The 16537-nt window shown below is 38.8% G+C and overlaps 1 protein-coding gene across 3 annotated transcripts in view; it reads left to right on the top strand.

Annotated features, from left to right (window-relative positions):
- The window catches only part of stpg2 (sperm-tail PG-rich repeat containing 2), a 68361-nt gene that overhangs the window by 38887 nt on the left and 12937 nt on the right, over positions 1–16537 (top strand). For all 3 annotated transcript variants that reach the window (XM_084729573.1, XM_084729571.1, XM_084729570.1), the window contains one exon: positions 13293–13458. In XM_084729573.1, coding sequence (XP_084585699.1) covers positions 13293–13458 — 166 coding nt within the window. The remainder of the gene's footprint in view (positions 1–13292; positions 13459–16537) is intronic.

Raw genomic sequence — 16537 nt, 5'->3', positions numbered from 1 at the left:
CTGCCTGAACAGACAGAAAGTCACTTAGGGCTCCGCCCTTCATCACTGAGCCAGAGTTACAATTGGCAACTCTGTTGAATCACTATAATCTCTGGCCCCAGGGGATAAAACTCTGTGACATTGACACCATTAACATAATCAGAAGCCTCCTCACAAATGATCTGCTCTTCTCCTTCATAACTTGTGAAGCAGAAGGCGAGGCAATCAAATAAAATGTACCTTATGTTAAACGCAATGAGTGCTTGCTGACTTGTAATTAAGCCAGTACGTTCACTCCATGAGGCTTGATTTGAGAGTTAAAAAAAAGACTCATAAAAGTCAAAAAGTGATGTACAGAGAAGCCTTGCTGCAACCAGGTGTTTTCTTTGAAAAATGTCGTTCATAGAGTACATTAAATTTAAACCACTTAAGAACATTGTTCTGTACATTTGGCCCTATGTGTCTCCAGCTGGCGTCTGAGAATGAATTATGAGTACAGAAATGTTAGAAGTAAAAGCTGCAGGTCCGCTGCTTTAGCCTGATTTACTTTATGTCTCACTTTTACTTGTAGACATATTATTTACGGACTATTTTAAGCCATTGTCTGGCCTCTTAAGTGCCTCGGTCTGGGCTTCTATCTGCTTTACTTTTCAGCTAGATTGTTGTTAAATTGCTGTCCATTAAAAACATGTTTGAGTCCCTGACTGCTCAAAAAAGACTCTAATTCAAACAGTTTGCTGGATCTAAGTAAAGTCTGATTCTCAGATCATATAATGGCCTGATCAGCTAACGGAGATAGAGAAAAAGGCTGTGTGATAGATAATGATCGACAGAGAGATAAAAGGACAAGTTCTGCCAGTGACTTCCAGAGGCTGCAATGTTCATGACCCCTGCGCGATATTAAAGAATCGCACACAACAAATAACACACAAGTGATGTTTCTTCTCTGAGCTAATCTTTGTCCTGAGGGTGCACAGGAAAGGCCACTGGGTCATCAAAATCAAAGCATAGTATCCTGGGGACCCTTAGGACCATGAATATAAGCAAAAAATTATACAGCAATTTGGAAACCATCATTCCAAGAGAAATGACAGCAGTGGTTGTTGCTTATGTCCAAGTAATAAAGCCTTATGGCAGGTGTAGCAATTTCTCTTTTCCGTGGAGAGCAAAAAATGCAGTCTGCAGGGATGGATGGGTCAACAAAACATTGGACTTTAACACAGTTATGAGTATTAATCTTTCACAAGATTTTTAATTTGCCACTTGTTAATGACTGATGTTACTTCACCTGTCCTCTAATTAAGTTGTGGTGAGCTTAATTTCCTGCCTCAAGTGAGATAGATACACACTAATTGAGTTATAATCTAAGGAAAATATGATACAGACATCTTTTGATAGCACTAATACATTGTTTTAAATCTGCCTTGATTTCCAGACGCCATGGGAAGGGGGCGTAAAGTAAAAGATAAGTGATAGTAGAGACATGTAGACAGTAAAAGGAAAGCTTCAGCGACTGGAATAAATGAGGATGCACGCATGAGCAGCAGAGGAAAAGACAGAGAAAAGAGAAAGCAGAACAAGCGAGTCTTAAAATGTGTGATAGGGCACAGATGGAGAACTTGTCTGTGTAGCACTTTCAGATTTTATGATGTGTGGATGCTCTCTAAGTTATTGCTTGGAGGAAGAGATCACATACGCTCAGTGAAATTCTTTTTCTCTTTTTCCTTCTCTTCCTCTCTTGCTGTGAAGTCCTGGTTATTGTTACCTCCCTGCTGTCTTGCTGTTATAAAACAAGTCAGCTGAAAAACAGCCCTTCCTCAGAAACAGCCTGTGACTCAAAATAAGACTTTTTACAAGTGAAGGTGGATAAACACTACATGATTTCTCACACATTTGCGCTACTCCTTTGTAAGAACAATATCCACTCTATGCTTCATTAATTTGCTGTGTGCAGTGTTGCCTTTTAAAAGGTAAATGGCTGCATTTATATAGTGCTTTCAGCTATAGCATGTACAATTTGTTTCTCATTCACCAATTCACACACAGTCCATCGGGAGCGATTTGAAGTTCAGTGTTTTGCCCAAGGATGTTTCGGCATATGGACAGGAGGACCTGGGGATTGAACCCCCGCTGTGATCAGTGGAGAGTCTGCTCTAAATTCAGAGCCACAGTCACCTCCGCTAAGTCCTCATACTGTACCTGTATGTAAACAAAAAAAAAATGTTAGAAAGTTATTAGTTACTATGGAAAGGAACTGTGTTACCTTTAAGTATTTTCTTATTTCTTTTATTAATGGCCTTACCATAGCTGTATGACTGTAGCTATACTATTTTAGTGTCAGACGCCATTTTTTATCTATCATTGTAGCCATTATCAGTGATAGGAGTTATTAATATGCATGACCACCAGAGGGCAGCAGAGTTCCTACCTGTAAGCTACCTTTAAGTTTAGGCAATAAAAATACTTCAATAAGGTTAGAGAACAATCAGTGTTCTGGTTGAAATAACTATTCGGTTAAGCTTAAAAGGATAGTTCACCAAAAAAAAAAACACTCAGTCATTATCTACTCACCCTCATGCAGACTGAGGGTTGGGTCTATTTTGTTAGGCCGCAAAACACTGCTGAAGTTTCACAGGACAACAGTGTTGCAGAATCTCCCAAACACCAAAATAACATAAAATGCCTCTATTCTGCTTGTGTAGCATAATCCAAGTCTCAAAGTCCCAACAAGCTGTTTGCACACTGTCACAACACATACACCCAGTTCAGACGGTGTGCATGTACTCATGAATGTGACTCCAAGCTAAGATCTGCAGTGAATGTTGAGGCTAAAAACATGGTGTAAATAATGGTTTTTCAGTCAATTTGGCATGTTGGAGCTTTATGTGGTCACCGTTCACTTCAACTGTTTGGGAGATTTTATGACACTGTTTTCCTGTGTAGGTCCAGCAGTGTTTTGTGGACTGAAAAACCAAACCTTAATGACTGAATTTCCATTTCTGGATGAACTATCCCTTTATGGACACGGTCATTGTTCATGCTGGCTGTTGCTAGGAGACATGATGCTTATACGATGAATGTAAGAACAACCTAAGCATACACTGTTTAACCATAATATCTCTATTCAAGGCCCATTTACTAGCTTTCATTTGCTCTTGATGTAGATGAATGGTAATTGGATGTAATCGAACGTTCAGTAAAAATAGCTTTAATTTTAAGTTTTTTTCTTTTTTTGTCAAACTATGATTTCCAAAGTCAAGAAGAAACTTAAGCTTTAAACATTTTTATTAACAAAGAACTACCAATTGCTGTGCTGTTTCAGCACCACATAGAGAAAAAAAACACATCTGGGTCAGTGTGTACTGTATTTTTGTTTTGAATAAGCTACACTGATTTGCCAGGTCTTTTTTTCTCCGTCTTGGAACAAGCTTGCATATACACACAGCAGATAATGTCTCCTTTCATGTGTTGTCTGTCTGTCTGCTTTAAAACAAGTGTTGTGTTCAAGAAAACAGAGGAGCACAAACAAACTCAGATTAAGAAATATAGTCAGGTAGCAGCTTTTATACAGGCCTTGATGTAAAAAACACAATGTGGATACATTTTAGATGCACCTTTTCTGTCTAGTGTCAGAATCAGCCACATGCTCCGTCTGTTAAATTTCATTTGTATCGATCTGCTTTTGAAAATCTTCAGCAGTGTGTGAGAGATTGGATCCCATTTGTATTTATTTATCTGAGAATAATGTAATCGTCAGCAGATACCTGTGGACCTGCAGCCCTGCCGAGAATAGAGATCAGTATTTAAACAAATTAAAAACTTATTTTCCACTTTCAGATTGGATTAGTGGAAGTGAAATGTGACCAGGCCTGTTTTTTTAATTTGATACTGTCTATGTTTATTATCAGGCTTGAGGTTTATTTCTGCTGCCAAGTCTTTTATTTTATTTTTTTTTATCTTGGCAGTTTCTCTCTTCATCCGATTGTACTTATGATTTTCTGTCTTTCCTGTCATCTTGCTCCATATCTTTTTTCTCTCACTCTCTCTCTCAGATAATTAGGCTCTCTGTCTCTCTTTGTCTTTCTCTTCACCCCACTCCTCTTGTAGATAAACCAGGCACATGTGGTAAGCAGCTGTGTCCGGTGTGTGCATGTGCATGCCTACATGTACATTTCTCTGTCCAAAGTATGGGCACCAGCTGTGGCCGGCAGCTGTGTGTATAGTGCAGTGTGTGTGTGTGTGTGTGTGTGTGCACCCACCCTTATCCAGGTGTGGGCACGTACCCATTTTATGCAGCAGCTGTGTGCTTTGTGTGTGTTTGGTTACGGACAGCTGTTTTGCAGCAGGTGATGATTTTAAGAGCCAAGCAGACACTCAGCCAGGCAGACGGCCTAGGGGACAACAGGGAGAGCTAAGCCCAATAAGATATAAGGAGGGTCTGAGCTGGGCGTTAACTCAACCAGGCCTAGTGGACTTCTGCTGGGTGTCCGGTAGTTCAAGAGGGGCCCAGCTGTGGATGTCAGTGTTTAACAGGACTCTAAACCTGCCTGACTCCACAGATCACTTGCTGATGAATACTGTATATAAATCATAGGGAGACAGTTACAGTGAATCAATGCTTAACGGGGTCCTGATTTAAAGTCACTTGGGTTCAGATCCAAATTGGAATCTTATTCTTCCACACTGATGCCCCTCAAAATCCGATTAGCTGTTTAGGTCTGCACACAAATGCCACATGTTGTGAAATTATGCAAATGAGACTATTAGATTAAAGTAGATAAATAGAATGCCTGTAAGATTAAAGGTGCTGTGACGTCACCCACTGTTACAACCCATTTGAAGCCTCGAGTCTGGCGTTATGGAGGATGCCATCTTGTTTTTTTGCAAACAGAACAGTTGTAGTACTGAAAAGAGTGTGGAGTTGCTGGAGCTACTTTAAAATCTTTTTCTGAAGCGATTTTAAGTGAGAAAGAGGCAATGTGTTGAGAGAGTTTTAATTCACAGCTGATCAACACTGCCCAGTTTGATAAGAGTTTTGTGAGCCCTGTGTGTCGCACTGGACAGACTCACAGAGAATGACTTCTTAATCACACGATAGCCAGTCCCACAGCATACCCTGCTTTATCATCCATTTTACTCTTAATGGGGACCATATTTTACATGCATTTTAAATGAACATCATGCTGTATTGAAGAAGACTTGGAACTAACGATTGAGACCATAAGCTTATTAGGGGACTGTTTATGACTGAGGTTATAAAGGAAGTGAGAAGAAGCTTAATTTTTTCATGAGACTTCATACAATCTGACTTTTTTTGCGATCAGCAGAGTCGCCCTCTGCTGGCAAAATAATGCAGGTTTAAGGCATTTTATCCATTAGTGTCACTTTTCAGACCTGGAAGCTCTGACTACTTATCCTACTGTCTATGACTGTTTAGCTGTAATACAAGAAACATTGTGACCAGGCAGCAGCCACTTTGGATCTGTTTTCCATAGGAGGCTCCCTAAATTCAGATCAAACTGTCAAATGAGGTACAGCCCGGATTAACAGGAAATCTCGAATAACAACACACACACAGAGAGTGTGACTTCATTCTCTGTTCAAGATGCCACTACTCTTTTATATCTTTTCATAGGAAACAGTTGTTTTCTGACGTCTAGTGAGGCTTAATGTTGTATATTGAACCTTTAAGCAAAAACAGTGAGACAGCAAAGATACAGTTAATATGATAGATGTGAGGGAGGATGGGGTTTTTGAACTGTCGGATGAAGTGAGAAGTGAAAGAAGAGGAGAGACAGAGGAGCAGTGGGCATCAAAAGATGATGGACAGAGTAAGAAGATAGGGAGCAAGAGAAACAAAAAGAGAAGACAAGGCGATAATGAACAAATTTGGCAAGGGTGAAATGAAATAAAGGAGAAAGCAAGATATACAAGACCGCAAAACACAGCAGAAAACTGTAGCTGTCAGCAAATAGTTCAACTAACTGCTGCCTATAAAGTGCGAATAGGAAGGGAATGGGACCCATATGGTTTCCTTCTGTCATTCCATCTATATTGAAGACCTGTCTAAAACCTCATTAAGGCCTTATGACACCAGCCATACCTCCACTACTAAAATCAGACAGATGGTTATCAAGCTCTATGATGAGACACCAGCTGTGCTTATGACACAGAATGACATAGTCTAATCTGGGAGGAAAACAAGCAAACAAATGTTGTCTTCACTTTTCATTTAAATACCAGCGATATATTTCATTACATAAGATAAAATAACACGCAAACTGAAAATTAAGCATAAAAGGAGTTCAATAAAAAGAAGTGGTGCCAAAATGCAGACTTTTTTCAGTGTCATGCTTGTAATAGATTTGGTGACAATTGTCTGGTTAACTATAAAAACAATATCTGATCTTAAGAGCTTTTGTAAAGGAGGTAGTAAATGAATTCTTAAGAATTAATAAGGCAAATTAATTACAGTGATATTGGTATTGATAGAGTGCAAGGTACTCTGATTACAGCAAGCAACATTTACATGGACACCCTTTAAAAATAGCTGAAATTATAAACCAAAAATTAAATGATACTAATAAATAAAGATTTGAAAGTTTTGGAGTCAACTGATTGTGCAGTATTTGTTCACACTTTTTTATATGCTGCACCCCTGGCCTGCAGTAAGTTTTGCTGTTCAGAGAATTATTATTTATTAGACTGTAAATGGAGACACCTAACCAACCTTTTCATTATCTGTATTCCTGCAAGACTGAGGACTCTGTTTTGTGTTCAGACTGACTTTTTATAAATACACCAAGAGGAGGAAACATTAAGTTTTACAAACTCACGGGTAGCTAGTTGGTTGGACAGTTTTGGCGATTGTCATCCAGCATCATCAGGACCCATGAGAGGAAATCAAATTTCGGTGACTGACAGTACCTTTAATGCTTCTGATGTGTATATTTATTTGTATATTTATGTGTATATGTAAGGAGGTGTTTTGTACAGTAATGATTGAGGGCTTATTACTGCATGATCACTATCACACACTTTTTAATTGACTTAATGAACTGACAAAGTAAATGGGGTAGGATACAAACACAGCAGTTTTATCTAGTAATTAGGGAAAATACTAACCCTACATATATGTTACTAAATTAATTGTGTTGTCAAGCAAGGCAACTAAACTAGATGGTGGTGGGTAGGGTAGCAGTTTAAAGGAATTGAATAAAAAGAAAAAGAATATTCAACAGGCTCATGCTTCAGGCATGTTAAAACCAAAGATGAGTCCCATAAGACCAACAAAACCAAGAAGGGCAAACAAAGAACACAGGGTCAAATCCAAAGTCCAAAAATAAAACAGAAGTTCAAAACAGTGGGGACTGATACAAGAGAGCGAAGACAAATTGACACAAAAACAGAGAAACACGAGGACTAAATACACAGAAAACTAATCAGGCACAGGTGAACAAATGGTCATCAAAAAGGGCGTGAAAAGGACAAAGAAGCACAAGAAGTAAAGTCAAGTATAAGAAGTAAAGTCACATAGATAGACCAACAAAATAAAACAGGAATCAACAGGGGAAAAAACATAAACTATGATAGATTTGTATAAATATATTCATAACTTATCAATTACACAATTGCTTAATCAATAGCTTTCACGATCCTGTTATAAAATCATGTTGGTTTGTTTGCTTTCACACCACAAACAAACAACACAGAGAATGCTTGGAAGTGTACCAAGACCACTTTTTTCAAGTCTGGTTGTTTGGTCAGCAGCAGGCTTTGATTGACAGCCTTCACACCAGCCCAAAGGAACTGCAATAATTGTGCAAGGGTCACACCAGGGTCCATTTTAATGAACAAAACAGGTTAATTGTGAGAGTTTTTACATCCACTCTGTCTCAAGTGGATGTAAACACAGTTGGTTTAATTTTAAGTCATAAGTTTCGTATAGATGTGGAGCATCAAGTGCAAATGTGGTGTGTAAACCAAAATAGTGAGTTTTTTAATGATTATGTGAATATGTTGAGGATGTTTGTGAACCATACAAAGTGTAGAAATGTCACACATATACGAAAACATGCACACAGACAAGCACATGCATTGGCACACATACACACTAAGAATATATATATTATCTCTGGTACAATGATCTGAAATATGGAAATACTGTCTGAAAATAGCATTCTGCTCTGCGAGAAAGAATGAAAGGTTTTAAGAGTAATGAGAGGATGAAGAATGGTATGTGGTGATAGCACGCACACACACACACACGTACGCACACACACGTACGCACACATACACATGCGTCTCATGCGCTCTTCCTGGCCATTAGTCAAAGCTGTCACTGTACTAAGCCAAATCATTAGTATGGCGGTTGTCAGGTGCATTTGAGTGGCCATTAGTGCAAGAGAACATGGTTTGGAAGAAAGGCTATAAGAAGATAACAAGTAACATCTGACTGTGTTTGAATTTTGTTTAAACTCTTATGAGGCTGGTCTGTAACTAAGAATATGCTTTGCATTTTGTATGGGACATAGAGGGTTCTACAGCTTCTCATCCCTGCAAGATGTGCCAAAGTTCACTTTCCCAGGATTCTCCAAATGGATTGCGCTGGGGCTGTATCCAAGCTAGAATTTTGTCCATCAAATACAATTTGGCTGTTCAATATGATGATTCAACTATTTGTTTCTTTCTTTTTTCAGTTCAGCACCACACTAGTCTCCTATACCAGCCTTCAGTCTCATGTTTTAGCCAACCTCATATTTTAATGGCTTTCTTAGACATCTGTGAAGTGAAAACATCAGATTTCCAGACAGTCAGAGCAAGTAAAAGTGTGCATCCTGCTCAGTTATAAAATCCCGCCGCGCCACAGGTCATTTTTCCTGACGGGCCGCTGCTGCTGGATGGCAGTAGAGGAAATCGTACCACTTTCACCACTTTTGCACCAACTTCACTGACAGTCGTCACCAGAGCAAACAGCGCTGGAGCAGCCAGCGGACTGGAGTTGTGCAGTCCCGCGTCATGCTGTCCAGCATCATGCAGCCCTCTGTTTATATCACCCTTCTCCATTTCCATCAGTTAATTCTGTGGTTTGTGGTCATTTTAAGACTCTGCTTTTAAAGTTTACTGCCTGCATTGCTGTTGCTCCAGCATTGCTCTGTCAGCTCAAACACAAAAGTGCAGAGATTTGACTGAAAAAACGCAAGCCGACTCAAAATCTTCTCGACTCATGACTCAAATCATTGATTTTTTTTTTAGTTCAGTCCTATATACTCAACCTTTGATTTAACCACTTGAAGGTAGTGGCCAAGTTTTGTCAGAACTAGTACTTGATATTGCAAGCTGCCCAAAACACATCAGTTCCTGACAATACTAATAACCTTTGAACAATAAAAAGTACATAAATGATCTCAAAGAACTGACCAGCAATGCAGAGGCTGCTTTCCAGCAGCCAAGAAAACACTCAGTAAATATTAAAGATATAACTTTTTAAACAAACAGTTAAGCAGAATCCTTCCAGCAGAATCATTGTGCTTGGTGAAGGTAATGGCCTTGAGTTGTGTACACTCAGGTATAAACTCTTGAAGGAGAAATCTCTTACTCAGGGAAACCCACTATAATAACAGTGGGGATTGTGCAGCTGCATTGTTTTGTGTCAAGAGGGATTTTTTTTCAACCACCAACCATCAGTTTTTTATCAGTTTTAGTCCTTCAACAATGTCTTATGAAATCTGAACTGGAGAAATAAATCTATTCATCCAGTTATGCTTTTGTAAACCTTCAAGGAGAAGATCATTTTCATTTTGTTCATGAATCAGGGGTATCTTATAAGTTTTTTTTTTTTCTTTGGACAGATGAAATTTTACAGGACAAGCAATAGGCTATAAAGGTATCATAGTATAGCAGGATATCAAGAAATGTTTGAAGGTATGATTTTTTTCTTAATGTCAGAAACACAGACACACCTCTTACTTCTGAACTAACTCAGTAGATTACCATTGTTTTTTGGGCCAGCGAGTAAAGCACATCGACAAACCATTTACACATTTCAGCAGCATTTTGCTGGTGGATGGTGCTAATTTTAGTCCCTGGTCATATTGAGTATTCATAACAATGTTTTGTGCTTTGACTGGTGACTTAGATTTAAGGCTAAAGTCAACACTGTTGATGCACAGTGTGCCTCTTGACAGTATTTGTATGTAAGGCAGCGCTGCCTGTTGCAGTATCAAATTCAGCACATATTGTACACAGTCTGTGGATGGACCTCTGCTGCATTCCCTCTCATTGTACACTTTTACTTAATTCAGTATTTACCTGTTGGTTTATTTAGTATTTACCTTGACTTCATGATTGAATTCTTCCCACAGTATGCTTCATTGATTGTTCTGTTGTCTTTATTAACTAGACCTATGACTTTAAGTTTATATATAACATTTTGTGTGAATGGAAAATATTAAGTTATCAAAAAAAAAAAAAAACAATCTTGCTGCGCTTTCATTAAAAAATACTGTCAGGTCTGACAATCAGTCTTGGTGCTAGCATCACATCAATATTCAATTTCACCGCCTGCCTGCCACAAATGTGTATCTGGCATCTAGTATGCAATATGTACTCTGAGATAATTTTTCTAGACAGTCAAGGGCATTGTGATGGAATCGTTAAGAAAATGTGCATTTGTGTGTGTGTGTGTGTGTGTGTGTGTAGGAAGATAAGTATTGGGCTGTCTAAATGTTGAGGATGTGTAATTAAAGACAGCCTGAGTCCTGTCAATAGGTGATGACTGCTACTGAGAGCAGTGGTTTGGTCCGTATTCAGCTATAATTATGATCCATAGGGCCCCACCACAGGTATGTGTGTCACATTCTGTTGGACAGGTTGGAGGATGATTGCCTTGAACTGCTAGATAGATCTGTGACCGATGTGTACCTACAGATGCATGTGTTTCTCTGTGTGTGTGTGTGTTTCAAATCCTCCATGAGACACACTCCAAACCAAACCATGGGATACAGTAAAAAAGTGAAATTTTCCTCACACCATCATTCAATTCATCTTATTTTTCAGCCACAGTCGCTTTCAACATCACACAGAATCTTGTTTGTGCCCGTCTGTGTGTGTGTGTGTGTGTGTGTGTGTTCCTGTAAATTGACTGTCTCTGCGTGTGTGCAAGGTTGTATTGTCGTGCACATGTTGTGCTTGCCTCCCTTTCCTCCCACTGTGTCTATAATGAAAAGCTAAATGGCCTGGGTTAGCAATGATTAAAGATGGACGGCTACCTAGGAGGAGAAGGAGAAAACAGCGGTCGGGAAATGACAGTTTGAGGTAAATGACAGCTCTGCTATGTTTAGGATAAATGGATCGTGCAGCTATATTCAGCCTCCGCCATCAATTATTCAAAGACCCACCGACAAGACAAATCCCCCCAGTAACTCACACTCCTCTGCAGTAGTGGTAGTGCAAGTTTTCAACCAGGTGACATGATTCACCCAGTTCCCTTTTCAGATACTAAATTTTACAACTGGGATCCATTACATGTTCACATCAGCCAGGGTGCCTCAGTGAATTAGCTCCTAATTATTAGCAATTCATTAGTGACTAAGAATGTAATGGCCTTATTAGGGAGGCTATTTATCTGAAATTACCTATGATATGTTGGAAATGTCACCCGTGTTTCTATCATTGCTCCTCTTTCTATGGAGAAGCACCATAATGACAGGTGTGAGCCAACCACTCATTTCTGTGTGTGTGTGTGTGTGTGTGTGTGTGTGCCTGCATTTGCATGTAGATGATGTGACGTGCTGTATGTCCTTGTATGTCTGTACACTGATATTCATGCATGGATGTGTGTACGTGGGTAATATGGTAACAAGTCTGACAGTGTGCTCTGATAACAGATGGGTGAGAAGGTCATTTGTTGTTTGTAATGAGTGTATGTCCGTTATACAGTGGACCTGTCAGTTGTGTAATCTAATAAGGGGACACCAGAAACATGACGTGTGTGTGTAATGGCGTGTTACACGGACAGACATGTTAGAGGCAGAATAATGACTCAACCTTCTGTTTCCTTCATCATCATTAAGTTTTTGAGCTTACTTTTTTTTTTTTTTTTTTTACTGAAATGTCTCATCAGCTATTGAATTGATTGAAATGTGATACAGATATTCATGGGGTCCAGATCTCCTGACTTCTTATCTAGTGCCACCAGCAGGTCAAAGTTTGTGTTTATCTAGTAAAATTTCTGATATCAAAGCGAAAAAAGTCATGTATCATTCCATTATTCCATGCACATTACAGTCTAATATACATGGCTATCTTATCCAGGATCATGTTGTTTTAAACTGACTTTATCTAATGAACCAGAAACTTACATTGGGTTATGCTATAGATTTCAGAACACAATTTATAATTATTATGTATTTATAGCTAGCTGGTATGGGTTTAGATTAGATTTGCTGTCATTTAGGATGGAGAAACATGTTAACATTTAGAGAAGATGATAGTGACTGAGGATATTTAGGTAAACATCTGCAGCAGGAGTTATGGTACAGGGTTGGAATCAAAATTTTTTACCACCTTCCCAAAACCCACAAGGGGGAGTGCTAACAGTGCAGCCACACTGACAAGGCTGTCTGCTGACATGTCTGCAGACGTTATGATTATATGCTTAAGATCCTTTTGTGGTTCTGGTAATTCAATTATTTTGCATAACCTTGAAAACCTAATAAATATCAATAACCCATACCAACTGCTAACTCCTCACCCATCTTACTTGGCCCATAGAGGCTGCAATCAACAACTACTAGGCTAAGAAAAGGCTTGCCTAGTAGCGGTGTTGGGAAGTAACTAGTTATATGCAATTATATCACAAAATTAATGTAACTGTAATCTGTTACAGTTATAAAAAAAAAACGAAAAAAAAGTAATTTAATTACAGTTACTAATCAAAATGTTTGTGATTACAAAGGGGTTACAGCAGCAACCCTCTACAGAGTGCACTCTTCTAGTTTGTTTGCCGTGTGCAGGTATTGGCTGATGCTGATTATTTCAAATCAATCAAATCAATCTCTTTGGTCATCCTCTGAATTGTCAAAATGTTCATTGGGTCCAATACTTTGTCTGTAAGATTTATCTCAGTAGTTTCAGTTGTAGTTCTAATCAGCGAATGCTAATGCTAACTAGAATGAGGAATGTGGTGAACATTATACCTGCTAACCATGAGCGTGTCTCCTCTCCTCTCCTCTCCTCTCCTCTCCTCTCCTCTCCTCTCCTCTCCTCTCCTCTCCTCTCCTCTCCTCTCCTCTCCTCTCCTCCCTGTATAGGATTCCCCTCCACCCAACAGTTACAATGTGACTCAGACATTTGAGAAGGCTAATGGCTGTTCTTATTTACAACCCCGGAGTGAAGATGCCAAGAGACGTCAGAGCTGCTTCCTCTCTGCTGCACCGCGGGATAATTTCTTCTCACCATGTGACCCCAGTATTCCAGGTATCACAAAGACACACACACAAACTGAACAGTATCTATCTATCTATCTATCTATCTATCTATCTATCTATCTATCTATCTATCTATCTATCTATCTATCTATCTATCTATCTATCTATCTATCTATCTATCTACTTAAGTGCTGAGCACTGGGAAACTGTACAGCTCCACCCCTTCACCATCATGCAGTCAAATTAGCTCCATCTCTGTGGGCCTCTAACCTAATATTTACCTCAATTACACTCCCATTGAAAAATGTTGTTTCAAAATTGATAGATTCATGACTTACTTGGATAATTTATGACTAGCCCCATTTCACCAAGGGACTCAACCCATGTGGCACCCCAAACCGTTTAACCAAAATCCAATTTGCATATAAATAGATTTGGACTGTTTGCAATAGTGTTTCTTCTTCATACACACACACACACACACACACACACACACACGCACACACACACACACACACACTGAAGCAAATGCACAGACACAAGCGTGTGGACACTCGTGTGCATGTGCAGACTCACATTTGGACACACACGTTGATATATCGGCATAGTAACACACACATATAATCATTTTGCCCATTATTGAATTTGCATTTATGAATAGGCCTACAGTATATGGAACATTATGTTCCTCATCATGCTGGGTCCCCTGTGATCACATTTCTAATAATGGTGAGATCATTTAACTATTCAACATTTTTCAAACACACACATATGCATGCAAAGTCCCTGCTAAATGACAGTGTTTGTTGTTCATATAATACTCTGTGATATTAGCAATGGCTCAAGGTGTTTATGATGCACGCATGTTGTTTTCTTGGTATGTATTTATGTGTAACTTTGCAGTCTTACTCAATCGTCTTGGCTAGTTTTAAACAGTCTCACTGTAACATTCCCTAAACTGTGAGTGAATTGTCAAAACTGTTTCATGGGACATGACAACTCTATTGTAGCTCTGTAAAACGTAGCAACTCACCTAAAACATTTTATTCGCACTTCAAAACCCAGTTATTGTGTCAGTAAATTGGTCAATGCCACCAAAAGGAAAGGTTGTTTTGTCACTGTGTGAGCCATACTGGTCAAAATGATTAGCTGTTTTTTCACCATCACAGTCCAGCCTGGACATTTTTGTTATATACAAACCTGTTTTGTTCTTCTTTTTTGTTGACACTGACTGCTTACTATATTAGTGTACAAGTTTACAGTTTTGTCTGGTTGAGTGCTATTGTGTAGCTAATTGAGGTTTTTACATTGAGATTTTAACAGTAGGTAAACGTTTACTGAGAAACGTCAATACGGCATAACCCTGTAATCGACAGAAAGAGTATATGCACACCTGTATGTATAAAGTAAATTTTGTGTAGCAATGTGTTGCATGTATGGTAAACAGAAAGTTCACCTTTGGTCTTTCATGTAAAGTCATGTACAGTGAACAGAAAAATTGCCACAAATGACATCCACGTGATTTGTAGTTTATTGCTGTCACCTGGCAGGTCTTTTGCCAGTTTAGCATGTATGTCTGACAGATTTTGATAACTGAATGGACTAAATTGTAGACAGTTTGTTACTCTTTTGCACACGTGCCAAACAAGTGCAATTTGCTTAAATGAATGGGAAATTCAGATCTGTTGTGAACAACAAACTGATTGTAGAGGGATTTGATCTTATGGTTCTGAATAATTGTTGTTCAAGAACTGAGCCAAAGCAAGAAAAACTGTGAACATCACTCTGTGTTTGTAAGTCATAAGGTGTTTGCAGTTAGCTGTTGGGCCAAACAAGCACCTGCTGCTGTCTTAACCATAAAGCTGGTGTTCGACCAGTGATGGACTCTTTTTCTCATTTTCTTTATCATAGTTCTAAATGCACCAAATACGATCCTTTGCCCTGGGGTCCAATAAAACATTTCAAGAAAGATTGTAAAAGTTGTTTCTATATAATGTCTGAAAAGGCAGTTGGAAGTTGCAGTTTTGAATTAAAAAAGGTTTATGGAAACAATGTTGTGTAATGGATAAACCCTTGAGGCTGAACTGCTTCATTCTGAGTTTTCATTTTTCAGAACACAGAGTGAGTGTTTCTTCTTTAAACGAAAATGACTCTGTAAGAGGCTTGTTTTTATTTGCCATATGGTGACTATATGTGTGTGTCTGGCATTTTTTCAGTTTGGCAGTGCCTCTTTGTTTGTGTTTAATCATAGCAATATGTGTTTGACTGCGTACATGCATCTCAGTATACCTGCTTGTGTGTTTGTCTCATTGTATATTCAAATCATGGACACTTTTTTCTGAAGGAACTTCACAGTAAAAAAGAACTGTTAATCCCTGCAGAGTTTTGGTCTTATACAGGACCGTCTGTATTCCACGCCTTGGTGTCGGACAGCAGGGTGGTTCAGTACTCTGGTAGCCTGAGCTTTGATCATAGTGCAGACAGTTGCTAGAAAAAAAGCTAGCAGACCCTGGTGACTCAGAACAGATTCATACTATACAACACATACTGACTTTTGCTGTCCAGTATGTATGAAAAGGAGCAGAAAAGCCAGGGCAGCTTCATATAAGAGACAAAAACATAATTAAAACCTTCTGTTTACCTTGAGCAAAATGATTTATTAATGTTGATTTAAATAAACAGCACAGCCACATTATCTTTCACAGCAGCTTTGCTATAGACTTCTAAGCATTGCTGAGGGCAGAATGTGCAGAAAGTTACAGATTTCAGCTTAAACCAGAGTGATTTAACCTACCTTAACCCCCCAAAATGTAACAAATGAATAAATAGCTGTGGTGGAAATTCTATATTAGAGAAAATACAAATTTGTAGTATACATTCAGCCATTAGATATACCAGCTTATCCTTCAGCAGGTTACAGGAGGCTCGGGCCGCTGACACAAATACATGGACCTTTCACACTCACATTCACTCCTACAGGCAATTTTACCAGTTAACCTGCATTATCTGGATGCTGAGAGGATTTTAAGAAGTAATATTTTGAAAAATATACTTTGTAGGATGTGATGCTCAAACATCTGCACATACCAAATGTCATGCCAGAAAGTACATGGATTCTTAAAGTATCT

This window comes from Lutjanus erythropterus, chromosome 10, assembly GCF_056507025.1.
Source record: "Lutjanus erythropterus isolate fLutEry1 chromosome 10, fLutEry1.hap2, whole genome shotgun sequence".
Classification (NCBI taxonomy): domain Eukaryota; kingdom Metazoa; phylum Chordata; class Actinopteri; order Lutjaniformes; family Lutjanidae; genus Lutjanus; species Lutjanus erythropterus.
Note: the sequence above shows the minus strand (reverse complement) of the source record. Positions and strands in the feature narration are given on the sequence as shown.